The sequence below is a fragment of the Nyctibius grandis genome, chromosome 1, assembly GCF_013368605.1.
Source record: "Nyctibius grandis isolate bNycGra1 chromosome 1, bNycGra1.pri, whole genome shotgun sequence".
Lineage (NCBI taxonomy): Eukaryota > Metazoa > Chordata > Aves > Nyctibiiformes > Nyctibiidae > Nyctibius > Nyctibius grandis.
Genome location: NC_090658.1, coordinates 21,130,287 through 21,157,283, shown reverse-complemented (window position 1 = coordinate 21,157,283; position 26,997 = coordinate 21,130,287). Strand labels below are relative to the sequence as shown.

The following is a 26,997-nucleotide window of genomic DNA, read 5'->3' as shown; positions in this document are numbered from 1 at the left end:
CAGAAAATAAAGAAAACATGTTCTACCAGAAGAGGACAGGAACGAAACACTGAAGAGGAAATGCCAAACAAGAGGTACCAGTTTCCTCAAAGAGACATGTACACCGCAACGAAAAAAAACAAAAAAAAACCAAAAAGAACAGAACGAAAACCCATCCCACAGAAAGAAAATGGAAAATTGCTAAAGAAATAAATGGACACACATTTTCCAAAAGATTTTGTTTTATAATCAAATTTTTTTTACATAGACAACTGAAACACACCAATATTTTGTGCGAAAAATATTTTTAAATAAACTTTGCTTGTTCTCGATTTTTTGTACATTCTGATATACATATGTAACAAGGTTTATGGCACTGTAACCAGGATCAAAATCATATAAAGGAACGAAATAATTGCTCTCATCTATCCTTTCTGAACCAAGTTGGCTGCCCTTGCACTATTAAACTTTAAAAATTATTATCTTATTATTAGCGGGCAGCCAACTCTAATTGGTTTGAACACTCAAAACAACCCCCAAATTATTATTGCACAAGAAGCCAGTGAAGGCATATGGCATAGAAAGATCAAAGTCCCTTACTGTTAAAACCTTACACCCCAAAATAGAAAAATAGAACTGGAACATGAAACACACCAAATAAACTTTTTTTCTTCTTCCTTAGTTTGAGTCAGGAGTGTGAAAAGTGCCTTAGAGACTTTTTAAGCTGCTCCAGTTTCCTTTGCATCTGTGAGCGTTTCACTAAGTTATCTTTAGCAAAGCCTTTGCGGAACGAAGGCCCTTATGTTTCAGGGAGGTGGTTTTTTTTCTGCTTTGTTTTGCCTGTTTGTGTTTCATTTTCAACTTAGGTTTCTTCAGTCTATGAACCTGCACAGACTACTTAGCCATAGACTCTACAAGTAGCTGGAGAGGAGGGAAAAATAAAAGAAAAAAAAGCCTGATATTTCTTCTTCTTGATTTTAAGAAGTACTCCTTTTGCTCCAAAGCCTCCCTGCTCTACCAACGTCTGGGAAGGAAATCACAACAGCATCCCAAACACGGCAAAGTTCTCGGATTTCTTTTAAAAACCTTTCCTTACCAAAAAAAAAAAAAAAAAAAAAAAAAAAAAGGCTTTTATTCACAAAAAGTTTGCCAAAAAACCCTGCCTTGAAAGCTAAAAAGAAAAACCCACAACCCACTCGTCACTGCCCCAGATCAGGTGAAGAATAGGTTAACCCCTTCACTGACCACCTCCTCGCAGCTTCGCTGTCACACGACAGTCTCTACGCCGATCAACTTTGGTGTGAGGATTCGCGGTGTAACACCGTTGTTCAGATCTTCTTCGAACTCCAGTAACTGCCCCATGAAGTTAAGGTTAGGGGAAATGATTGGTCGTTTGCCTTTTACAAATTTATAGGCATCCGTCATGGTCATGCGCGTGTGCTTCATTAAGTACGCGATAACTATGGTGGCAGATCGGGAGACACCAGCCTGGCAGTGGATGAGAAGACCTTTTCCACACTGATGAGCTTCCTCTGGAAATGAGACAGACAGAAGAACGTAAGATTTTTGCCAGTTTGTAAGTTAGAAAAATCTCAGTGCAATGAAAAGTAACTTAATGTGAAAAGTCCCTTTATTTGTTTATAAGCACAGAACCGTCTCCTCCCCTTCCACTCCTCCTTTGGCATTTCAGATTTACTGAACATGAAACATACAGGCCAGTCTAACACTGAAGATCTCCATGTTCACTTGTTTCTCTTTATTGGATGAACTGCACATCAAGAGACTGCTGAGCTGCTCATGGGCACTGCCAGGGAGTGTCTATTTAAGAGGTCAAGGCCCATGACGCGGCAAGTCGGACTCCATCTCCACCTCTGTTGCAACGCCACTACGTTACGTTGGCCTCTCAACCTCCCTGTCTTTCAAAGCAGGACACTGCCCTTTCAAAACCAGGTATTTTCGGACTCACTTAATAACAATACATCTGTTTCAAAGCCCTATTCTTTGAGGCTTTTACAAAGCTACTTTTGAAATGAGCTTCAATGGGGCACTCTGCTGTAGTGTCTCTGCAAAAGCAGGAGCTGGATCTGGTTTATACCTCAGCAAGACTCCATCGGTAAGAGACCTCAAATTCTGACTCCTCACTTGCTGCATATCAAGCTCTGTGTGTTTTGACTTAAGTCACCTTCAGCGGTGTGAAACGGGGATTTGTCCACCCTGACTCTTCATGATTTGAGCACAGCATCGCATTCGGCTCAACGCTTCCCCTCCACAGCTTCTCACTGGGAGCGGTGGGGAAAGGACAAGGTGGGGAGGGAGGGAAATGACAACACACATACACACAATCACACACATAGGCCCTCCAATGAGATACATCACTTAGAGGGATGCAACCTGGGCAGGATTTAGGGAGGACAGAGCTCCTGGAACCATACGCTAATAGGACATGAGAAAGAGCTAAAACAGGAGATGAAACTTTCAAGATGTGACACTTCAATGTTTTTCTTTTGTTTTAATCCACAGGAGGAACATGAATTTAGTTTGCAAGTTTTGGCATGAATCCCACCCCACCAAGAATATGGTTCATCCTACCCCACATGTCCAACCTGTATTGTGAAAGCATAAATGAAGCCAACTTCCCTCTAGACACTTTCACCAGTTAGTATTTCAGAAAGCTGAAACTCTCTAATGCATTTTGACACACTTTCCCAGAGAATTTTTGATGATTTCACTTCCTATGGCTTTAGTCTTAGCTAAACCTGGGTTTGGTTGTGGGTTTTTCAAGACATATTTAAAGAAACGTAGGCCAAGGATCTGCTGTTTAAACATTTCCAAATCTCCTCAAATGCAATTTAAAGTTTACCCTGAGGAAGGGAAAGCTTTGACTAGTTACTTCCCCAGCTGGCTGAATTTGCTATGGCGAAAAACTCTCAATGGAGAAATATTTGTTTATTAAAACCAAAGACAGACCCTCAAGCTGTAATTACTAAAAAGGAAAGTAAAATGGGGTCTTGAAACACTCTCTAAACCTTTTCATAGTAAGGCTGCCTTCCCTGCCCTTGGTAAGGTCATAAGCCAAATACTCTCTTTTAGTGGTTTCAAGAGCTCTAATCCTGCAGTTCATAGGGATGCTGGGTGCAGAAATCTCCCTCCCACCACCAGAGGACCTCAACAGAGCTTCGCAGTTTCTTCATATAAGCTTAGCCTATTGTTTCTCCCCATCTTGTTGAATTCAGTGTTTAAGGTTTTACTGGATTTCTTGACCCAGCTTTTCCTCCCAAAGGATCAAAGCAAGGTTCCCTCTCCCCTGCCCTCAGAGAAGGCTCTACCTCTTCACCCAAAAAGGGGCATTCACCTTCCCACACACATAGCAATCAGCAGTTTGGGGAGCTGACAGCACCACGGGTAGAGCTGGGGTGGGGTCAAAAACCCTAGGCAAAGTTCAGTTGTAAGTAGAGATCCTTTGGTCCTCTAGACTGTAGAGGACAAGCCCAAGGGCTGCTGGTGGAAGCTCTCAGTGATAAGACTCAAGCTTTAATGTTGCACTCCATCTGAACTGCAGTGTAAGCAGTGATTTGCCTATCACCTTCACTAAAGCAGCATGGCTACAGACTACATGCATCAGCACACAACGACCGCCTGCCAACCAAAACAGAGACAGGCTACGTTGAAGAGCTGTCTGCTTCAGAGCAGCAAGCCCCTGCCCTGCTCAGGCATATGGCACAGGCAGATGGGCTCAAAAGAATATGCTGAGCTTGGACCTCCTGCCCTGGGACCCAGTCACACCACCAGGCCCTTGCCCCACAGAGCCAGCACAAGCAGGCTTGAGTTTCAGAGGAGCTGTGTACCAACACCCTGACTTAAGGGCCATAAACACCAACTATTTGAGGGCAGGGAGGAACACAGCTCTGTGCCCACTTCAAAAAGTCCACCTAAGCTGTGTCACAGCACAGAAGCAAGTTTCCGTGGTCTCATCCTCCACTATTGAGTCTGAATTACTGGAAGTGAGACTAGCCCAGCCTCAGCATGAGAAAAGAGAATTATACATCAGTGGTACCCCCCCAGCATATTTCAGAAAAACTTGCAGGACACATACATGTGCTGGAGAAGCACAAGTGGACATTCATCATCCTGCAAAAGGCACTGCAGGGAGCTGTGCCCACAAAGAGGGGCAAGGGAAGGTCCTCAAAAGCTTTCAGTATCATGTGCTGATGTCTTCACTGACCAGCCCTGCTGAAAGAGGCCCTCTGGCTTCAGCCTAGATGACCAAGCAGAATCGAACACACCCCTAAACGTGGCTGAGGGTTGTGCTGTCTGCATTGTAGAGAGGTTCAGAGCAACGCGGGTAATGTTGCTGGGTCATTTCTTCAGCAACCTCCCCAACATCAGATGGAGCTCCATGTCTGTGGTGAACTCTCTCATAGAGCCTACAAGGTTTTGAGGCTTACCAATACAAGTTTTAATCGCTATCCATTCATCCACACATATACTCTGAAGTTATAAATCCAATAGTAGAACAAGTAAAGTGTAAAAGTTTGTCAGTTTTCTCATTAAATTTAAGTTAGGAAAGACTCAGCCATCATTAAAAACAGTTACTATGAAAAATTGGCTGGAAGCCATGGTGGAAATTAAGAATGCAAAGGCATCAGGAAGAAGGTGACAAAAATCTCAGTTTTGTGGGGTTTCCTGAATTTTGAGGCCTGGAGGTTGGCATAAATTGGTAAAATTGTACCCTCAGGCTACTTAACTGGATATGCCAAAAATGAGAATGAGTAGAAGCATGAGGTGCGCAGCATTTCTGACAGCCTAAACAAAAGTCAATACGGCCTTACACAGCCTTCAGGGTAGTTAGTGAAGCATAACATTCACTCTAGAGTCTTACAACAGGTAAAAAGACCAGGAGTATTCCCAGTCAAGGGTAATTACCAATGAACTCAAAAGCCTCTTCAAAATACTGCCTGAGATTCTGCTTGTTGCTATCAGTGGCCGGGAGCCGCTTGTAGTTGAATACGCCTTTCTCATAATGGTACAGGGGCAGGTGGGTGGTCACATTGATTACGTAGCCGATGTTCATCCTTTGCATTTTCTCCAAGTCCTGAGCATCGTGCTCATTTCCGAGGAAGAGGAAGGGCAGGATGGGGGTGAGCTCAGCGTTCTCGATGTCCGGCGTGGTAGGGATGGACTGAGGTAGCGTGGGGGGCACAGCAGATGCACTGCCCCCTCCTCCCCCCTCCGGGCACTCTTGCAACTGGAGGGAGTTATCGCAGAGGTTTTCATGGTTCTGCTTGAAACCGCTGAGTCCTCCTGAGAAGAGAGACCAAGCAGATATTTTGGTTAGACATCCCAAAGGTTGGTGACACTTTGGACCCACCTTTCTTCAGAGCACACACTGGGGGCCACCAGGAATGGAGCTGGCTCTGTTGTCCCCCCCACCACTGTCACAGTGACCGATGCTGGGCATGGCCGCCAACTGCAAGGGTGGCATGAATCAGTGGCACACACTGTCCTCCCTTCCACGAGGCTGATGGTGCCAAGGAACAGGCCCACAGACAAACACGCCTCTGTGCAACATCAGTGCGCTGGGACTGCCTCACCTACGAGCCTGTGGGAGAAGGGGGAAAGAAAAAAGGCATTTTTCCAAGAAGGAAAACATTGCCAAAACTACAAGGAAAATGGGCTAACAGCACACCAAAGCAGAGCAGCCCTGCAGGGCATCCCCCCACCCACACCCCCAAGGAGGGACAGGTGCAGCTCACACAGGCATCGCTCAGTGGGACAGTACGTACGTACATGTTTGTGTGGCCCAACAAAAGAAAACTGCTGCCCATAACCTAACAGCGACTGAGGTGCTCGCTTCACATGTGGCAAACAGCTCTCCTTTTTCTGCCCCGGTTGCCTGAAAATATCTTGCAAGAGTTATTTTTAGGACATTAATATGAATTGGGAAGTGGATCCAAGTGGGGAGGGAGAAGTCCCTTTTTCGGCTCGCGCCTCCCCTCGCCCTATTGCACGTTTTGCTGGCTTTTTCAAGCAGCATTTCACCCGTACTTCCCCCCTGCCCCCTCCAGGAGGGCGGCTAGGCAGAAGTGGAGCAAGAAAAGCAGACCTTCTCTCTACACCTCATTTGGCAATTACATCAGCCCTGGGCTCCCCACCTGCCCGGTTTCCATAGCGATTACACAAAGCACACAATGACATCAGCTGGCATGACATCAGCTCTTTGAGCGCAAACAATGCGAGAAGAACTACTCTGTATAAGGCCTTTGGTAGGAGGCTGCGTTCCTGGGAGCCGCTGATGTAATGCTAACAGGTGGCTCCTCCAAGAGAAAAAAGGCGGAAAGAGGAGAAATGCAGTGATAAATCCCACCCCCCACAGCCTTGCCCGCAAAAGCGCACGTTATGTTGTACCAGGACACTCGGAGTCATGCACGGCATCGAGACAGGCCAAGTGTTCAGACTCAATCACACTTTGTTAAATGCAAGCCAAAAAAAAAAAAAAAGATCCAGGAGGGGGGAGAGCTATGCTGAAGTTACTAGAAAGAGCTACACCAGCCAAAATAAATGCTGAATGTCACCATCCTGCTATTTTTTTTTTTTTTTTTTTTTTTTTTAAACAGAGGTTATTTGTCTCTTCCATGCTCTTTCACGGTGATCTGGCAAAGGAAGATTTTAAAACAGTGCAAAACATGCTGTCACACAGGCTCTGATACAGCAAAGGGCTTCCATGCTTGCACCTCCAGTGCTGCAACTCCAAATGTCCACGCGCCTGCCCATAGGTGGGACACATCTCACTGCCCTACTCACTATGCGATAGGCACAAGGTACCCAGACCACAACACAACCACCTGAGCCCCTCTAATACAAGTTCCCTTTTTAACATCTAGACTTCTGGTTCTTCATGTGCCACTAGTAACTCACTGTCCCAGAAATCCTTGAATCGCCCACAAGATGCTGAGTATCTCCCCCACCTCAAAAGCATGCTTGTCTTCAGCCATTTCTGCTGTTTACAGGACACAGAGCAAACAGATCCGCCTTAAAGATCTCTACTCGTAAAGTTGTGATAACAGGGGAGCAGGACAGAAGGAAGAGCAAGGACAAAAATCTGTGCTTGACTGCCAGCTGCACCACCTGGCCTTGACAGGGTCAGAAAAGTCTTCTCAGTCCACTCAAGAAAACAAACAAGACTCTGGTCCCCAAGCTGAAGATGTTTGAAGTCTCATCCAAACCGACAGCCCCAGCCTCGAGTCTGGGCCAAAGGCTAAGCCCTAACCCACACTCCCATCCTTCTGCATAGGCAAGCAATCCATTCAGCTTAAATACTGCTGTTTAAACAATAACCAGAGCATGCTGGGACTCCCAAGAAAACCCCTGAAGAATAAGCTGCTTTAGTGACTCCAGAGTCAAAGCTCATGTTCCACCTCTCCTGAAGCCTTCTGGGAGTAAGCAGCCATAGGCAGAGGTGGGATCCCATTGCTTCATCACTCAGGTGTGGACACACTGATGGTGGGGTAGACACCATCCTGCTTCACCAGCTGCCTTGTAAGATACAACAGAGCTGGAGAGTCTAGAGCAAGCTCTGTCCTCACCACCTATGTCCTCCTTTTGGGGCCTCTGCCTGCCCTGTTGGCCAGAAGACACTATTACTCCTGTTACCAACTCTTCCTCAGTGCGAGCTTTGGTCGAGCAGATGAGAACCGGGAGGAGAGTACAAGAGACCATTAGATTGTGCAGAGCTCCTCTGTTATCACCATAACCAGCAGAAAGCAAGATGTACAGGGCAATCTCCACCCCTCCAGCAGGGACGTCAGGCCAAAGGATGGGAAGGTGATCCCAAATACGCCATGTGGAAGACACCCAAATAAGTAGGGTAGCCAAACATACAATAGCTTCACCCACAATTTCTTTCCCGACATTTGCCAGTGAAGGTCACCTTTCCTAACATCAGCCCACATCCCTCCCTCTCCTTGTTCTCCTCCCTCATGCGAGTAGGGAGTTAAAAAGTCAATTCAAGCAACACTTAAAGTACCATATCCAAGCAAGTCTCAGAGCAAATGTCCCTGAAACAACATGTTACTGGGGAGAGGATTACTAATCTGAACTGGCTCAGATGCGTGAGCAAGGGAAGACTGGGCAAGAACACTGGTACCCAGAAAGGATGCAGCAAGATGCAGTCACGGAGGGAAGATAAACTCTAAAGCCAACAGTAGGAGCTTGGCTTGGATCTGCACTTCCATATGAGTCATGCAGGTCCCAAAACAGGATCCAGACACCCTATGAGCGCTGTTCCCTTAACCCACACCCCCCACGCTCACCACACATGATCCTTGCTCCTAGTTGATGTATGAGGCACTAGTGTTATTTAAGTGGAGCTCATGCATGCATAATACTCAGGTTTTTCAAAAGTTTATGAGACTTCCCAAAAAAGATCCAAGGGAAGTTAATTATGACCAAAGAGGGATGGACCTTCCACGTGAAGGTAAATACAATACACAGGGTATTCAGATGCATCTGTATTCCTTTGGCAAACAGCTGCTATTTCACCATTCAAAGTCTCCATGCAGTGGGGGAAAGGAGGTGGGAGAGACAAGGCTTTACCTGGAGAAGATGTCAACACGCAGCTACAGCAAGCCTGGTCTAAGAGTTGATTCACTACAGTCAGTAAGGACCAAAACATATCACTGCTACTGACAGTAACTCCAGATCATGAAGAAGATCAAGGCGTGGATGCAGAGACTCCACTCATGGTTATAACAGAAGCTGTTTTGTGACTGAAGCTGCTCAAGCCTTCCCAAGACTGGGACAAGGAGGAAATGTTAACAGAGGGCAGTAAAAGGGAGCCTTAGGGAGAAGCAAAACCTGGCAGAAGCCTCTCACTAGCATAAGAGTCAGCTGTATTTTAAAAGCAACTTTTCAGCTGCTATTTGCAATATGCAGAAAACCTTTCATCATATATATTGCCTCTCTGCTTGGGCTGTCTATAACATATCCACCAGGAAAGACCATTAGCATGCACAGCAGTGCAGTTTGAACAACAGCCGTGAAGCCTAGACTCAGCTGTGTAGCCACCTTCAATGACAAACCGAAATGCCAGCAGCTAGATAAGCCACCAATGATCACTTTTACAGAAATGTCATGCTAGTAACCTGCCTTTTCTACCTTTAAACATACCACAGAGCTTTAATAACTAAAGTGTGGTGAAAAGCCTAAACTGCCCAGCCAGTTTGACACAGCTCATGCATGGATGCTGAGAACATCCCAAGTGCTTTTGCGCACACTCTGCTCCAAAATGGCTGCTGGGCAGGTTTTTAGGCAGGCTGAACCTACCCAAATCCAGATGAAGAAGGGTATGCAAGGATGCCCAGCACAGGGGAACCCATAGTACTTCTTCCATAAGGAAATCACAGAATCAACCAGGTTGGAAGAGACCTCAGGGATCATCGAGTCCAACCGCTGCCCCTACACCACCCTGTCAACCAGACCATGGCACTAAGTGCCATGTCCAGTCTTTTCTTAAACACATCCAGAGATGGTGACTCCACCACCTCCCTGGGCAGCCCATTCCAATGTCTAATAACCCTTTCTGTAAAGAAATGAATCAATAAATCAGGACCCTCCACGACAGGTGGCCTTGCCTGCTATCTAGTGAAACACAACAGAAGACCAAGGGCTTTTGCTCACCACTGATGTGAAGGGCCACAGACTTTTGCAGTTATCACTTCATGACATATTCCACCATCCTGACCTGCCAGAACAGTTAGTGAGCGACAGACTTTGGATTGTCCAAGACCTCAAAACTTTTAAGAAGTTTCAAGTCAGCACCATACATGCTACAGCTATTCATACTTGTTTGTTCGAGTTCTTTGCAGCCATCTGCCCATAAACATCGCTTAACGCTCCTCAAAATCCCTTGCTGAGCAGCACCCAAGCACCAGCTGTGCACAGATCTCCCAGCTCTGAAGCCACCCAGGAGCCTGGGGCTTGCACCAGCACTACAAGGCCAGGTGAGCAGCTGGACAGGAGCCAGAGCAGCTCTGAACAAATAAAAAAAAAAAAGACAAGCAGCACGGTGCTTGCATAAAAACCATGCCAAACACTGTATCTGTCATTTGTCATCAGAAGAGGGCAACTACAATGCAAAACAGGCACAAAAGGAATGACAGAAACTAGGCAACCAGCTTTTACAAGGGACCATGACCTTGCAATAGAAACAATCGTCTTCAAAGAAAGCAATAAAAACACACCTTACCTGCACACATTTTATACAAGTGATTTTTTTTTTTCTTTTAAGAGAAAAAACTAACGTTCAAGGAGTACAGTAACACCTGCCCTCCTTCCCTGTGTCTTCTTTGGCACCTCTTTCAACCCTCACAGCTGCTCTATGGCTGCATAACTATATATAAACTAGGATTTGGGTTTACAGTATGTTTTGGTAGATTTGCAATATGTTTCCTATCTGGAAACAGACTCTTACCACAGTGAAGGGAGTGACCTTGTTCCCTCCATAGTGAGGGCTTGGAGAAAGGCAGTTATCACGAAATACCCTCACCATAAAGCAATACCTTTGCATTACCTCATCGGCATGGCCTTACTTTGTTCTGAGCATGGCAGGTACTGGGTGTTCCTGTTAAGATTACAAACAGGAACATATTTTTATACACGACAGACTGCAGATGCGGGATCTGCATTTAGACAGAACACATGGTCCCGGGAGACAGACCTTTTATACAGCTTTCAAAGCTGTCCAGGCAGATTTCTGGATCCACTCATCCTTGATTACAATAGCACAAAGCCATCTTAAAAAAATAAAACCAAAACACAGACGCACATGCGCAACAAGAGCAGAAATCCTAGGACGCTGTGAAGTATCAGCAGAAGAGAGGAGTTCGGTCTGTAACTTCCCCTTCTCTTGGAGTTGCTGGGCTCGCACGGGGGGGGTGGTGGCAAATTTGGCAACAGTGGGCTTGTGGCCACCAAAAGCTTCACTTGCCCAGGAACAAAGCCAAGTTTTAAAACACCTACTCAGCATGCACCCTGTCAGTACCGACACAGCAAACCCAGCCCCTGCGGCTGCGTTTTGAGTGTGTTTAAGGTCAAAATGTTACAAGTGAGCATTTGCTGCACAGGACAGAGATATTGGGACTATGGGTGCAGATCTGTTTAAGATGACGCTTTGAATTTGTGCAAGTACAGCCTATTCCTTTAAACCTGTGACCTCATTTATTTACATTACTGCAGAAAAGCACTGCCAGATGCAACAGCTGATGACAGTCTCATGTATTTTTCCACTAAGACAACAATTAAACTGCTCCTGTGTTATTAATGAACAGATGACTTTGTGTCAAGTTGATTCAAAGTGCAGGATGCCGCAAGGTTAAACAAACATGACTCCAGCGTGTAAAAATAGAGGGCAGGTACTGCCAGCTGCTTCACCCATCTGGTACTGCACCCCTTCCCCAGCCAGGCAGGAGGGTCCAGGCCCCTGGGCCACCCCTGTGCCATGCTGCCATTAGTGCCTGGAGGTCCTCTGCAGGGTGGCACGATGGTGCTGAGCCACCACCACTTTACTGCCAGCATTCAGGGCTGCCTCTGCACCATAGCAGGGCATGCTGTGTACTTTAGCACTGTGCTCAAGTGAGACATACTTACCTTTGAGCACCTTGCTTCCTTAATTTTTTTTTCCCCTTACTGTCACGTATTCCTCCCCTTTGGCTCAGGCTACAGTCCCCGCTGGCTTCAGCGGGTAGGTAGCATTGCTTTCGTTGTGCCAACCTTCACACGACAGGTTGACAAAGGGCCAAGGCTGGCTGAGCTTATTTGGAGGCAGCGGCTTGTCCCCAGGTCACAGGTATATGGTAGGAGTGCTTTCCCACACAAGGGGAACCGGCAAGCTCCAGCACAGAGGCACCCTGAGAGACACCACTCACCATCTGACATGGGTTTGTTTTTAGCAGCATATCCATCACAGCTTGCTTGCTTCCACCAAAGAAAAAAAAAAAAAAGAGAGCAGTACAGGGCAAAGCAGAATTCAGCCAGTACAGGCCAAATCCACTCCCAAGATGTGGACAACCACCCAGACTATCTCTTCATACCACTGATCAACACAGCCATGTCTGCAGACATTTACGGCCATGCACAAAGGATCTTGTATCTGGGCCATAACCAAAGGCCCACCACCTTATCTCCAACACCACCAGATGGCATGGAAAGAGTAAAAGCAGGAGAAAAGCACCTAACTCTCCATATATCTTCTGCAGTACTCCCTTAGCCTTCAGCAGGGGTAGGTCTACCGGGTACCAAAGGCACTAGCAGGGAGGCCAAGGATGCCGTGGGGGTGCACCCATAGAGCACGAGAGCTAAAACCACTTTGTAGTGGAAGATCTAGCCATCACACTTTCCTACAGCTGTTGCTGACACCGTTTTAGCCATAGCAAAGATGGTTCATGGTGCATACTGGGGATCATTCTCAGCTCATCCTGAGGTACTGAAAGAAGGGATGCCCAAATTTCCTAAACATCACAAGGCAGCCATTTGCCTTGCCCAAGCACGTCTCCGCTTGCTTTGGCAAAGAACTGTGCTTCCTCATACCTCTTCTAGAGCAACAGGGCTAATCCAAGCAGGTCACTGTAGGAGCCTTCCTACTCTCCAAGAGAGACATCCTTCTCCTCACCACAGCTGCTGCTGCTGAGCAGCACTCAGGGCTTGCCCTCACTGCTGCAGAAAGCTTGACATGGTTGAAAAATATTGTATTTGGCCCACACAGTGGGAAACCGTGATGAGAAGGGCAACTCCCTTCTGTCAAAAGGGGTGGGGACCTATCAGACCACACTCACCTAGGTGACATTAAGAGTTGCTCCTTTGATTTCAAGGAAGTTGTGGTTTGTTTTTTTTGTTTTTAAAACACTGGAGGGAGGCTGATGTGAGGTCAAGCCCACAACAGAGGGGAGTCCATCCTTCTGCAGTACAAGGAAGGCCACAGTGACACCAGGACTGCTTTACACAATACTATTCCTGCATTAAAGAGGGGGGGAAATAAAAAAATCCATCCTTTTATAACATAAGTGTCCATATTTACCTCAACAACCCACACTGCCCTCCCTGTTTTCCAAAACCAAAGGCATAACTGAAGGTTTTTCTACTTCTATTGCTACTAGCAAGTAGAATACGCCTGACTTTCTGGTCCTACGACCTTATTTCTCACCTGTCCGCAGGATGTTCAAAAGACCCATCGTAGGGTTTCTTTCGCTGTTGCCCACACGGCATTCAGCATCAGCCTTGCCACAAAAGATTAAGCTTTAAACAAACATAAAAAAAGTAAACATAGTTCACAAAGAACAGCGTCCACCTCATTACACTCAATCTAATCTAGTCTCTCCCTCTAATCAAGCTGCCAACGGCACTTCAAAAAAAAGTCAAAACCCTGCATTCCAGAGAACTCGCAAGGTCCGGGTTTTTTCCACATGGGAACTATCCTGAGAGGTCAGTTTGTACACAAATTCTGGCCTAGAGGAGTTACAAGCACATCCTTGACACAACCGCTTTGAGGTCCCTTTAAAAGTCAAGAGCATGACGCGGGATGAAGAGGAAAGGTTTCCCCTCAGCACCAAGGCATAACATGCAAACATGCACGCACATTTTTAATTTCATCTCACTACGGCTCACATCCCTCGGCACAGCACATCCTCTCCCACTGGCCTTTGCAGTCCTTGGTCTCATCTACTTCCATTTTGTACTTTGACACCAGGCACAGCGGGACAGGTCCCAGGGAGGCAGGTGGGAGCTCACAGAAAGCACCCTCCCCTGCAGGGCTGTGCCAAGGGATGCTGCCTCTGCCCAGCTCCACGCAGCTCCTCCCATCCTCACTCAACCACACTGTCACCCCTTGTGCCTCCCATGCCTGAACACATGACTTGCTTCTGCCCACCATCAGCTCTCATCGCTTGGCTTTTCTGAGGACCACAAGATCATCCAAATTAGTTCCAATTAGAAACAAACAATAATTTGGGTTTGTTTTTTGTTTGGGTGTGGGTTTTTTTTGTTGTTGTTGTGTTTTGTTTTTCTTTTTCCTTAGCTGCTGCTAAGGAACCTTTCTTGGGATTTTTTTTTTCCTGTTTGGTCTTAAACTTAAGTTTTTCCTCAGACCCCAAGTTTGGGGCCCAGGCCACCCATCCAAGTCACACACCTCCCTTCCCTGCCTTCCCCATCAGCTCTTCCAAGAGATGCCACTAACACTTCTGGACTGCTCACCAGCCCATCCAGAAGCCACTGTGAATATTTCTAGACCACATCTCTGAATTCAAGACAGTGGTTGCAGCTTTGTAACTGGAAATCCCCCTAAGCTGGGTGAACGCAGAGTCTGCCCGTTTGAAAGAAAAGAGTATTCACAGGAAAATAAACCCCATGACAGCATCCTTCAAAGTGCTGAGTTATCACTGGGGAGCGGTCAGGAGGATGAAAGAGGAGAAGACCTGCTCTTAATTTTGGTGCAAGGATTAAGCTGTATAAGAATGTAATTAGGAAAAAGACAAGAAACCCCACATCCCAAACACACTACAGTGACGATTCTGCAGTGACAGAGTAGGGCTGGACTTACCCTCCCTGGAGGGCAAGCGTTTATAGCAGAAACTCAAAATTAGACACATTACAACTTCTCATTGCAAAAGTATGCATTCCCATGGGGATGTAGGCTAACATGAAGTCCAATTAAATAATCACTGGAAATGTCAGCATAAACCCTGAAGGAATACATACTTCTACTGTGAAACACTCCCACTGGAAATCATATTAACAAAAAGGTCATCAAGAAATGCTAAAGCTATGTACAAAGGAGGCAGGGGAAGCGAGGGGGGAGGGAACAGAAACTATTTTAATGCAATAAAGATACCACAAATGGTTTTATATTGACAAAGAGCTACGAGTCTCTTTCCACAGACAGAGGTATAGAGCAGACCACATCTGCCCAAAACATCAGGTTTGTTTTGTTTTGTTTTTTTAACCTATTACCAATTCTCTCCCTGACCATCACCACGTGCATCCCTCAGGCAACTGGCCCGCTTGCCCTGCAGACAGCCAGCGGCCGGTGAGATCGCAGACAAGCGCTGTGCAGAGGGCTTTGGCTCAGCACGCCTGAAGAGGGAGAAGCGTCCCAGCACTGTGTCAGACATCTGTAATCCTGGATGGTAGGAGCGGCCATTTCTGTTTAATTCGCATGTTTTAGAGAACACTGACATTTTCATGGTTCAGCCATTCATTTATTCACTTTACCCTTTTAAGGGCAACCTCTTCGGGACAGCTTCTTTCTAATGAGAGAGCAGGCTGCTTTGTTTCTCCCGAGGATGAACACAGGCTCTTTTCCAGTCCACTGCTCCTCCACATCAGAAACACCAGCAACATCTGCACTGATGTGAAAGGAAAACAGGGTGCTGATATACCATGCCAGCAGTTGGGAGTGCCATCCTTTCCTGCTGGATCTAAACTCTTTTTAAAGTGAAGAGTTTCTAACTTTTTCACTAAAAATAATAATAGCAGCTGGCTCTGATTTGACACTTCCCAGCAAGTTATTTCAAAGCACATGAAGAAAACCCAGAGAAAATAAAGGGTGCTGCTTGACATAACTCAGTGCCACACTGTCCAAAAGTAAAAGCAGCAAACTACTGGAACCAGCATGGTGCAAGCCAGCCCCCATGCTGACACAAACTTCAGGGCCAGCCCTGCCAGCACTTAAATCCCAGTCCCCATGGTCAGGGAGGCAAGACTAGACCCTAAAAACCCCAAAGAGCAAGAGAAAGATGACCCAGTTTGCATGGATATACTCCAGAGTCACAGGAAGGGGGCAGGGGGAGGAGAGAGACACATATTCACAGAATCCAGAGCTAAACAGCAATCAAACAAGGAATCTCTTCAGCCAGATCAAAACCAACCCAGGTCTCCTGGTCTCCACAGGTGAGTTAACACTAACGCTTCCCAGGAAGCATAAGCACTGTGTTATCCCTCAACAGAGATGTCATGCTGCCTCACAGGACTAACACAAACACCTGTGAACCTAAGATTAACCTCATGTTAAATGATCACATTAAGTGGTTTTGTACCTAAAACACACCAGCAATTTCTAAGCTAAGACATTCTTAGTTTCCATCAACTGAACAGACAGACTCCCATTATCTCAGCAGAGACTAGAGCCCACCACTAACACAGGTCAACTGCTTTAATGACAGCTTTTGATTTAAAACATTATTGGTCAACTTCTTACATAAGGCTTGATATCACACTTTGGCATAATAAACTGGAGACAACCGATTTGACTGATATGACAGAAGCTTGCAAGTTATCTTCTCTGTTCCAAATCTCTTTAAGCCATTGTAAAAAAAAAAATGTATATATGATAATTCATATGTGGACAAGGAGTAACATTTGTTCTTCTTATTACCTTTAATTAGAAGCTGTTCTTCTCTGTTACAGTGAATCAAGTGGGACTTAACATAGGCATCCTGTTTAAAGCTACAACATAGTAAAAAAATTGGAACCAATGTGTTCACATCACTTTATTTTAATCTCATTTTTCCAGTTTTCCTCCTTTGAAGCCATTATCTTGCAGAGTGATGCATACATGCAAATCAGCATCTAATCCTAGTAGGAGCAGTGGCTCTCAAGCCCTCAAACCCACCGAGCACATTTGTGTCTCCCCAGCAGAAGGTGATGACAGATTTATAGTCACCCCGACTGCGCTAACCCCAGACCCCTCCGGTGGGGACAACCCAGAGCAGGGACACATGGGCTGGCTGGACCCCAGCCATGGGAGCTGTGGGTGTGGTTGAGCTACATGAGCCTAGCCTTGCCCCACACAGAAGCAATCGGAGGCTTGTTCCTTCAGGACAAGAGGGACTAGGTAGCACCTAGACCTATGAGGTCCCAGTTGCTCCCCCCAGACTCGCTGGCTCAGGTCTCTCTGCATGTGCTCCCCTGGCAGTCATGACATGTTCTTGGCACTTGTTTTTACTGGTGCCCCTAAGAGATAAGCTTCTGCCTCTCCTGGATCTTGGTCTCCCTGGAAGTGGAGCTTTCCTTTAGAAAGGAAGTGACCTGCTCTCCCAAGCAGAGAAAGACAAGAAAATGAACCTTGAATTTTTAGAACAAAAATCCCCTAAAGGCAAATCAGAGCCTACAGTTTATCACTTCAGCAAAGATGCACTGTTAAGGGAGGAGGGGAAGGGGGTGCTTGCAAGCCTCTCTCCAACTTTCTGCAACAGGCAGCGGTGCTGTTCCAGGGCACCACTGTGACAATGGATGAACCTGGGTCAACCACACTTAACACCGACAGTGACAAGAGAGGTGAGCTCAGTGTTACAACAGTGCAAAGGACAGAAAAAGAAAACCCAGACAGATTAAAATGACTTGTCCAAGGCCTCACAGCAAGTCTGTTGTGTGCGCTTAGTCACAGAGCAAGAGCACAACCATTGCACGACCTTGGCCAGAGCTCCCCTGGCCCTGAGACTGTCCTGCTATCTAGGCAGAGTTATCCCTCTAGCCAGACTACCCCCTTCCTGCACCACATGGGAGAGAGACTGACTTCTCCCATCTACTCACCTCTCCTTCAAGCCCCAAAATGCTGCTGTACAGTTCCAGAACCAGGTCAGAGATGACCTTCTGGAGAGGTACATGATCCTAGTGAACCCACACCTCTCAGAGCAGGGGAAGACACATTAAAACCAACCTCCAGTGGGCTGAGATGCTTCCAGGCATGAGGTTGCCTTAATCATAGATAGCAAAGAGTTTCCTGTACTAAAAAGTCACAAGGCATTAAAAAAAAACCCACCAAACCTGCAGCTTCACTACTTAAGCTACTGGAGCATAGAGCATCAATTGACCACCTCACAGAGAGACTACGAGCACACCGGGACTTTCCAGCTGCAGAAATAACCCCACTGAACCCCTCCATGCCTCCTGCTCACAGCAGCCCCCTGCTCTGCCTCCACACAGGGTGAATTGAGAGGCACAGCCAGGGCTGGTGGCAGAACCTAAAGGCACCAGTGTATGTGTGAGCTTTGCCACCATAACCATCAACATTCATTGGATCGAGACCAGGTGAAAAGCAGCCACCTGAAAGACCTGCCAGCTGAAAGTGAAGCAAGTGCAGGGCTCAAAACCGCACCTTTATCCAGCCTCCTCCCAACAGGACTCTTTGCCAGCTCTGACTTTTAAGGGAGGAGGGGAAAGGTGACATCCATGATATCCACCGCTCTTCTTTAAGCCCCGGCTTACCAAACACCTTTGTGGTAACAGGAACCTCAAAAAAAGTTTAACTTCTACAGTACAGAGGTGTTTAAAAAAAACCACTGAAGACAGTTTCAGGTGAGTACCTAGAAACAAAGCTCCAGGCAAACAACTGCTTGCGATAATTCAGGTCAGCCTTGTGATTTCTGTAGCCAGCGCTCTCCCAGCCTCACCAGAGACTTCCCAACAAGGCCAAGGCACCACACACAATCTTATGCACAAAGGGACAATACATTAGGTCATCTTCATAGATTACCATAATCTATTTCTTTAACCAGCGTGAATTCTATAGTCCTGCAAGCCCACACTGAATATTTGAGAATTATTTCTCTTCTGGTTGGCTGGTAAACATACAAACCAGACAAATGTTAAGACTGTGTGCATGCTGCTCCTATGTATGGCATTTCTTCACTTCAGAGTTGCTTGCATAAATAAAAAACTAATTATAATGTGGCTTTTCACAGAGTAAACAAAAAGTCATAGCCTAAAGACAAGTGGTTGATTCCCCACTTTAAATGCATTGTAAAGCCAAGGTAATTTCACTAAAAACTTTTGTGCTCCTAAGCGCAGTAAAAACATTGGCTGCTGCTTTGGAAGGAAAACAACCCATGTATAGGTCCTAAAAAAAAAAAAAAAATCCACCTGTATTAGTTAACATCCAGACACCACTCAAACCTGAAATACAGCTACTCTTTTACCCCAAGCCTCTCACAAAGGCTGTGCTCACCTTAAGAATGAAAAGTCACCAGCAAGCAACTCTATAAAGATTTTACTAGTAGAGTGTCTCATCAGCAACAGGGTAAGGGCAGCACATGAGGCATTCAGCTAATGATAACCCAACATCTACCTACCAGGAACATTGCAGGGGATGTTCCCCCAGTTTAAACAGAGCTGGAGCCAGATTTTTCTTTACAAATACCAGAAATATTTGCCTAATGTAATAGTTTGCTTCATGACTCTTTGTTTGATTTCCAAGGGTATGAGAAGCTGGAGATCTAATTAAAAAAAAAAAAAATCTCCTTCCTGTTCCTCTCTTTCCAAGGCAGCATGATTGCTCTCTTCCCCTCCAAGGACAGTTAAAATGTGACAGGCACTGTGCAAGCCAGCACTTTGAACTCTCAAATGCCATCATCTGGGAGGAAATGCTAGACTATCCATTACTGTTGAATAGGCAAAGTTTAGAGGTACACTCCTCTGCAGAAGCATCCCCTCGAAGTACAGAAAAGACTGTGGCCTCCAACCACACTATTGCCCCAATTTATCTATATGCAAAAGGCATAGATGCACACAAGTAACTTCCAAGTGCTATGGCCAATAAGATTATCTACTCCAGTGGAGAAAGAGATACTTTAAGCTCCAGAAATCAGAATCCAAAAACTGAAGGTGAAATCTCAGCCCTAACAGCGCCAGCAGAAGTTTTCCCCCCTCCCCTAGTGACTGATGGGGCCAGATTTCCTCTGCAGCACAGAGGGAACACACTTTAGTTTTAAACGCACTGGACGTTTCACATGCATTACTTAACACTTAAAAATACACATTGCCCTATTACAACCATGACCTAATAATTATTCAGTGGAGATCTCTGGTGGAAATAAGTGCCAGCCACGTGTTTTGTTGGTCAGCTGGATTTGTTGACCATTGCATCAAGTTTTACTCTCAAATACACTTGTGCAGTGTAATCCAATTAGGGTTTAAAGAAAAACCAACACTGTTAGGTTATATAATTAATTATAATTAATAATGTATTTGCAACAGATGATGACCAGGTCAGGTATTCTAACGACAGTTGATCATAGTATTTTACATAAACACGGGACAACATAAAACAGGCACTTATTCCTTTTATAGGTGCCTTGGTCCCTCTGTAGTTGTTTCAACTTCACTGATACGCGACTTTGGTGCAGTAAGAGATCTGAAGCTATTCTTAGACCGTGGCAGAAAGCATGAAGTGGTTTGCTGGCAGGTCTTATACTCCCTGCTGTAACGACAGCGAGTCACTTCATTTCCCTGTTAGCTGAGCAATGAGAACACTGAAAGCCAGAGCATAAATAAGCTCCTCGGACCAGGAACAAGAACAGAGAAGCAACCAGTTGTTATTCCCACCAGCTGGTTCCTCCCCATCCCCCTTGCAGCAGTCCAGCCATCAGTTTAGAGCACACAGGGGAAAGAAGAAAAAAAAAAAGGGTTATTTGCCAAATTACATTTTGCACCTTTGTTTTTGAATTTGGCATTTCCCTGCAGCCAAATACAGATGCCTTTAAAAACTAAGCACAAGACTTCAGTGGTTTTACAAGGCTCCTGCTGATGGGGCTGGAAGGCAGAGGAGGTAGGGCAGGATGAAGACAATACTGCAAAGCAGAAGCCAGGGAGACAAAGGCAACTCTTCTTGTGTTAAAAGCTCTTGAAATGTGTTGGCACAGATGCTTCAATTCTTCATTTTTGTTTCATTTGCAGATTTAATTTAACTTGAGAAAAAAAAAAAAAAAAGAGATGCTCAACTCCAAACCTAACAATTTTATTCTGGGTGAAATAATACTTTTCATTTGAATGCAAATGAATTTCCCACTTCCTATTTTCAGGCCCCAGTAACAAACTCAAGCACACAAAATACCCCAGACCCCAGGCCACTTTCGCTATGAGCTGAGGTGTTCAAGACAGAAGTGCCTTGCCACGGGGTTTGCAGGAGAGAAAGGGGCACAACCCCGCCAAGGAGGGCCAGGGCTGCTGAGCCTGCCCGGGGCCGCACCGCCATGCTCTCCCTCCCCAAATTCAGCAACAGCTTTGCCATTGGCCTCAAGCAAAAGGGACACCGGGCTCACATCATTGGTTTTTCCTCCTTTCCTCCTCAATACTAAGCAAAAAAAACAAACCACATCCACAAAAAGGGAGGTTTAGGTTTCAGTAAGCATGCAATACCATGGTCTAGTATGAAGGTGTGTGGGTGCGAGGGGCAAACATGACTTCTTTCTATTTTGTATACAAACAGACTGAGCAGCAGCTCCAGCCCTGACAGCTGAGGCTGCTAGAGCCCATGTAGCAGTACTGTGAAGTACATGATTTTTTTTTTTTTTTAAAATAGGGGGTTTATGCCCATCTCAAATGCTGTTATGCCTTGTAAACAAAAAAATAAGCACATCTTTGCTTCTAAAAAGCTTAATTTAAAGTTATGCAAATGTTATATTTATGACAAAAAAACATGCTCTATGTTAAAGGAAGCAGCAAAGAGAGGCATGGATAGGAAGGGAGGAAGAGAGGTCTTAAAAACCCCCCATAGCAGAGCATACATAAAGCCCCAATGCTCTCTTGTCACAGTGCTAGTTTATATATTGGTCTGCTACATTAAAAATAAATCAAGCCACCTCTTTTTAACTTAAGCCTAATAAGGTGCCCCATACATACATTTATCTATAGATCACAGCCCAGCCTTTGGAAGCAGCACAGAGTTTCTCTGCTGCTTAAAAAGACTCGGGCACCTAAAACCTAAACTCACACAGGGCCCTGTCGCTACCCTGTACGCTGTAAGCACGCTGTAAGCCAAAGCTGTAACTCAACCCTCGGCTTTGCCGATTGGATTCGCCCCACAACATGACACCGCATCACGAAAACGGCAACGGGGCCGCGGGCTGACAGGCAGCACCAAACATGGAGAAGGTGGCACCGGATCAGGGGGACATAAACTTGGACGGCCAGGCTTAGCAACCAGTGTTTGCAAACACAACACAGGGGGGGATCAGATGGACCAGCAATAAATTAGGACCAGATTGCAGCGAGCAGGAGAAATGGCTCAAAATAACAAACGGAGGTAAAGAGGCCTCCCCAGCTACCCCTGGGTTCACTTCGGTGCCTGAACCCAAAGGCATGCACACACCAGCTCCTGGGCTGCTGAAGCATGATGGAAAAAAAAACACTATCTGACAAGTGAAACTAAATAACAAGCACCTCCAGCTCGGAACTTAACCACAGCCTTCCTAAATGCTGCTTTAGTGTACACTAGACTCCATTTGACCCCTGCCTGAGCCCCACTTCAAAGGAGGGGAGGGGAGTTAAGGTGATGGGGGGAGCTCCTTCCTACACACTTCCCCAGGTGAGGTCTGCTCAGACCCAGCCCATCACTACATCCAAAAAGCAAAGGATTTGGGCTTCCTCTGTCTCCTAGCACGCTTCCAGATCTGTTGGCAGAACAGTTTGGGGAGGGGATTTCTGCTAAGCAGGTCTTCGAGACAGATGCTAACACTGCTCAGTGGCTGAAAACCAAACACGGCCCAAGCAATCCCACAAACACTCTGTTAAACTCAGTGCAGCGCCCAGGGGCAGCAACCAGCGTTGGACGGTGGTAGAAGGGGCTGCCCACAACCTGCCCGTGGGCCCCAACAGTTTGGTGCTGCCCAACTATGGCTCTGCAGCTCCATCTCAGCCAGGGCCTCTTACTTCAGGTACTGAAAAACTGCCAGTTTGAGGTCCTCAGAGAAACAGAGAGGAAAAAGCCTTCAGCATCTCACTTTTCTAAGGCTAGGAAGGCTTACAGACTACAACCATATATCTAGTTGCAAGGGCTGTACAACAGAATGACTACCACCAGAAATGTGGGACTTCAGCAGTAACCTCACTCTGCAAAGCACCTCCTCTCCCTCTTTCACAGATGAAGGGCACCATCATGACGTGACAGACTCAAAAATATACTGGGAACCTGTAGCAAGTGTCAAAGCAAGCCCAGCATGACCATACAGTTGCTGGGAGCAATGAGAACGTTCAGTCTTTCCACGAGATACACGCACAGAGGAGTATCTCACAGGACCCTTAGCTCCTATAAAGCTGTGAAACTGAACAAAGGAAAGGGGATAAACTATCAGCCCAACCCATTCTCATGCCACATTGTGCAGGTTGGAAGTAGTAAGCTGTACAGCAAAATTAAGCTAATTAAATACATACAGTATCAGCTAAGCAACAAATCCTTCCATAGTTTCTCAGCGCCACAGCCAGTCTCCACCAACCATGGCTCTGCATGGCATAAACACCCAGGGGAAAGGGGATTCAATCTAGAGGGCAGCATTGTTATAAATAGAAGCTACAGAATAAAGTGAAGAAAGGAAAGTGTCCTTGGATGCTGCCTGAATTGGTGGGGCTCGTTTCCCTCAGAGCATTAACGGATAGACCAAACACCCCATCAAAACAGGAGCCTTTACAGGAAAGACATATACATATATAAGCATGCATATATGTAAACACAATACTTTCAGATCACTTTTTAGATGAATTATCTCCCTCTGTCCATTATTGCGACCCCATGCCACCAACACAAGGCTTGACTGCTTCTCAAGTTTTGCTGACTGGTCCATGATGCAATGCCTCAGACCAAGCGGCCTCCTTCATCTTTCCTCCTCCCTTCTACTCTCCCACTGCCCATCTCCAGCACCTATGAGTTCAGTTTTATACAGACTAAAATAAGACTGCTAAGTAAAGGTCAGTCTGATGAGCTAAAAGAGAAGTTAACCCTCCTGGACCTCTGCCCCTCGGGCTATAAATACTCAGAGCAAGTACTGGGGGAAATTCTTTGTCTGCACAGACAGACACCAGGAAGCACGTTTCCCCCTCCTTCCAGTTCCCACCCCCTCCGCCACTCAAGGACAACCGTCAGAGAAAAGCAAGCATCTCCCTGTTACCAGGTCCATGATTTGTCCATGGAAGGCATTTACTTTGCCACTGGTGACTTGAGGCACACATGCCTTCCTAGAGATAAGCAGACACTTGCAAAGTTCAGGCATCAGCAAGGCTGACCCCAGAGTACACGCACTGCAAAGCAAACCTTGAGGTTACATGTGGGCAGGGGATTACCTTTTAGGACTACGGGTTCCTTGCCTTCTCGCTTGAGTGACTCCAGCACTATGTGGAGTGGCTGGGAAGGCATTACTCTGCTTGGCTCATTGGTATTCTCATCATAAACTATGATTTCTTTGGAAAAGATCCTCTTGAAGGAGTCCTTGCCTTCCCGGCAGGAGATCAAGTCCAAGACAGTTATCTTGCCCTGCTGGAGCCTTCTCCGGCTGATCTTGTCAGAACAGTTAATGTGGACAGCCCCTTGAATGTGGCTCTTATTATACTCCATGAATGGCCTGCAGTCAATGATGACAGGTCCTTGGTTCTGTTGGTGGCTCTTACTGCATTTGGTCATCTTCTTCGCCAGATCATTGGGGTAAATGATTTTGATGCTAGCAAGTTGCTTGGTGGTGCCTGAGACGGGGCTCCCCACTCCGCCCAGCGGGCTCAAGCTGCCAGTGTTCTCATTGCTGTTGACCATTTGGTTGGCAGAACAGGTGGTGGAGGCTCCGGCGTTGGCGCTGCTGGTGCTCGCTTGAGTTTGGGCCTGAGCGTCCTTGTCGTACGTTGCCACAGTGCAGCAACTGGCACTGCTGCATCCACAACTCAGGGAGCGTGCAGAGCCGTTAGATGAGGGCATATACGTGAGATTAGCAGTCTTTATGGACACGACAGCTGTGCCGAGCAGACTGGAGTGGCTCTCACCAGCAGAAGAGGCAGATTCAAGATAGCTAGAGTCTAAACAAAGGTTGAGATCCTGAGGTCTCACTGGCCTTGAAAGTGCCACTACTACCCTGTCGTCTAAAGGAGATGGAGGCATGAGGAGGCTGAGCACTAGCAAGTTAAGAAGAACTCAAGATCACCCTGCAAAAGAAGAAAGGGAGGGGGAATGAGGAGAACAAAAAGGTCATGAAAACAGGTCATGAAATCATGTAAGCCTACAGATAGCAAAGTAAGTTGCTGTAACACCTATTACCCACGGGTAACAACCTAACAACCCCTTTTGACAGTTATCAGCTCAAGAGATTGCTAAAGAACCTTTTCCAATCCTGCAGCAAATACTTCAGCTATCTGCATGCATGCACATGGCATGCAGAGTACACGCAACTAGTCTGGACTGTGCAGCAACACCCAGGAGGAGGCATTTGCCTACATGCAGATGGTGCTGAGCTATTCTGAAACCCCAGGCTGCAAGGCATGCAACTGATAACGACAGAGAGGCACGTTCTCTTGTTCCCATTGCTTATTGCAAGGGAAGCAACTACTGGGCTGACTCTGCTACTGGGAGGAACGCACAGAAGCTGAATGTGTCAGTGGTGATATGCAACTTTTCCAGCAAGATGGAATAAATTTAGCTCATGAATAAATTCTCTGAGATGGGTACAAACTTGAATACATAAAGCTAAACAAACAAACAAAACAAACCCAGGAAAATCAGGTTCTGGAGATCTTTATAAGAAGTAAGCCTTGCACTTCCAGCCCCCCATTACAGAGGTTAATCCAGCCCCCGTTAAGCCCCCAGCTCCAGGCCCATGAAGGCTGCTGTTCCCCAGCAGTCCTGGAGCAGTAGTTCCCTCCTCCCCAGCACATTCCACAGCTTCTAGAAAGAGGGGTCCCCTCTGCCCCAGCCAAGGTCACAGCCTGCCCAACCTTTGGCTTGCCATTTGCTATGAGACAGCACACGGGATTAGAAAATCCCCCCTCCACCCAGGAGGGAAGGGAGACAACACGAGCAAAACACCCTAAGCAAGCCCAGACAGTGCCTCCCCTTCCCCAGCAACCTTCAGACCAGCTCCGGCTCTCCCTGGAACACACACTCTTAACAGCAACTTCACCGAACTCCACCAAATCCCCCAAACCGAGCGACCGCTTCCAACGCCGCTCCGCCTCCCCCTCCAGCCTTGCACCGGGCCCGTCGGTAAGCGGCACGGAGATGCCCCATCCCCAATACCGAGACCTCCTCCCGGGGCAGCCCGCAAGACGCTGTTTCCCCACCCCAACAGCCACCGGAGCAAACCCGCGGGCACCTCCGGAGCGAGGGAAGGTGCCGCGACCCACCCGCCCGGTGACGGCGGAGGTGTCGGGGCCGGGCGGAGCGGCCCCGGCTCACCCGGGAGGTTTTCCAGCCTGTTCTCGTTTTCCCAAACCTCCCCTCGCCCCTTCTCGCTGTTTAGAAAAAGGATAAACAAGCCCTGAGCGCCTTCGCCTGATGCCATTAAAAGCAATTAAACAAACGAGGGAGACAACCCAGCTCCTCTGGCCGGGGACGGGGGAAACAAGGAAAAAAGCACGAGAGAAGCGGGAGACTGAAGTTTTACCCTCGAGCGCAGGGACCCGGGGCCGCCGCCGCCGCCGCCCGCACGGCGGGGCCGGGCCGCTGCTCCGCGCCGTGGCAGCCCTGCCCGGGCTCCCGCAGCCCCGGCACCCCCCGCCCGCACTCACTCACTCACTCTCTCCCTCCCTCCCTCACTCACTCACCGGCGCGGCGCGCGCTCCGGCCCGGTACGTCGCGGCCCCGCGCGGCCGTCGCTGCGTCTCGCGCCCGCTGCCCCGCGCGCCTACCGCCCCGCGTCCCGCGCGCCGCCCGCACCATCCTCGTTACTTTCTCTTTTGCTACCGCGTAAATGTACGGCTCGGCGGGGGCGGGGCGGGTGGCGACGGGCGGCCTCGCCGGCCAATGGCAAGGAGGCGACGGGCGGCGGGGCGGGGACGGGGGCGTGGCCGACCCGCCGGACGCCGGGGCGGTGATGTCATCGGCAGCCAATCAGGAGGGCGCGGCGCCGGCCCGCGCCCCGGGGCAGCAGCTGCTCCCCCGTTGACAGGAGGAGGCGGCCGGGCCGCGCGCGCCCCCGCTGCAGCGCCCCCCGCAGGACGGGGCGTGCGCAGGCGGCCCCGACGCGGCTGCGGTAGCCGCGCTGCTGGAGCGGGGTCTGAGACGCC

General features: G+C 47.5%; 1 protein-coding gene across 2 annotated transcripts; it reads right to left on the bottom strand.

Annotated features, from left to right (window-relative positions):
- Positions 1–203: 203 nt before the first annotated feature.
- On the bottom strand, positions 204–26,632 carry DUSP10 (dual specificity phosphatase 10). Of its 2 annotated transcripts, none has more exons than XM_068414854.1 (4): positions 26,536–26,632; positions 24,076–24,921; positions 4,903–5,280; positions 204–1,511 (listed from the first exon to the last, which is right to left on the bottom strand). In XM_068414854.1, exons 2-4 carry the CDS (start codon positions 24,875–24,877, stop codon positions 1,246–1,248), a joined length of 1,446 nt encoding a protein of 481 aa, XP_068270955.1. In that variant the 5' UTR covers positions 24,878–24,921; positions 26,536–26,632; the 3' UTR covers positions 204–1,245. The 2 variants fall into 2 exon arrangements, with proteins under 2 accessions (XP_068270955.1, XP_068270962.1); XM_068414861.1 differs by lacking the exon at positions 26,536–26,632 and adding an exon at positions 26,376–26,415.
- Positions 26,633–26,997: the final 365 nt, after the last annotated feature.

Bases quoted from the DNA above. Each gene is read 5' to 3' on its own strand.
- DUSP10 (XM_068414854.1), bottom strand. From the start codon at position 24,877: ATGCCTCCATCTCCTTTAGACGACAGGGTAGTAGTGGCACTTTCAAGG. The intron at 5,281-24,075 runs GTAATCCCCTGC...CTCTCTTCTCAG, and splicing joins GGAACCCGTAGTCCTAAAAG to GAGGACTCAGCGGTTTCAAG. The intron at 1,512-4,902 runs GTAATTACCCTT...TCTCATTTCCAG, and splicing joins AGAGGCTTTTGAGTTCATTG to AGGAAGCTCATCAGTGTGGA.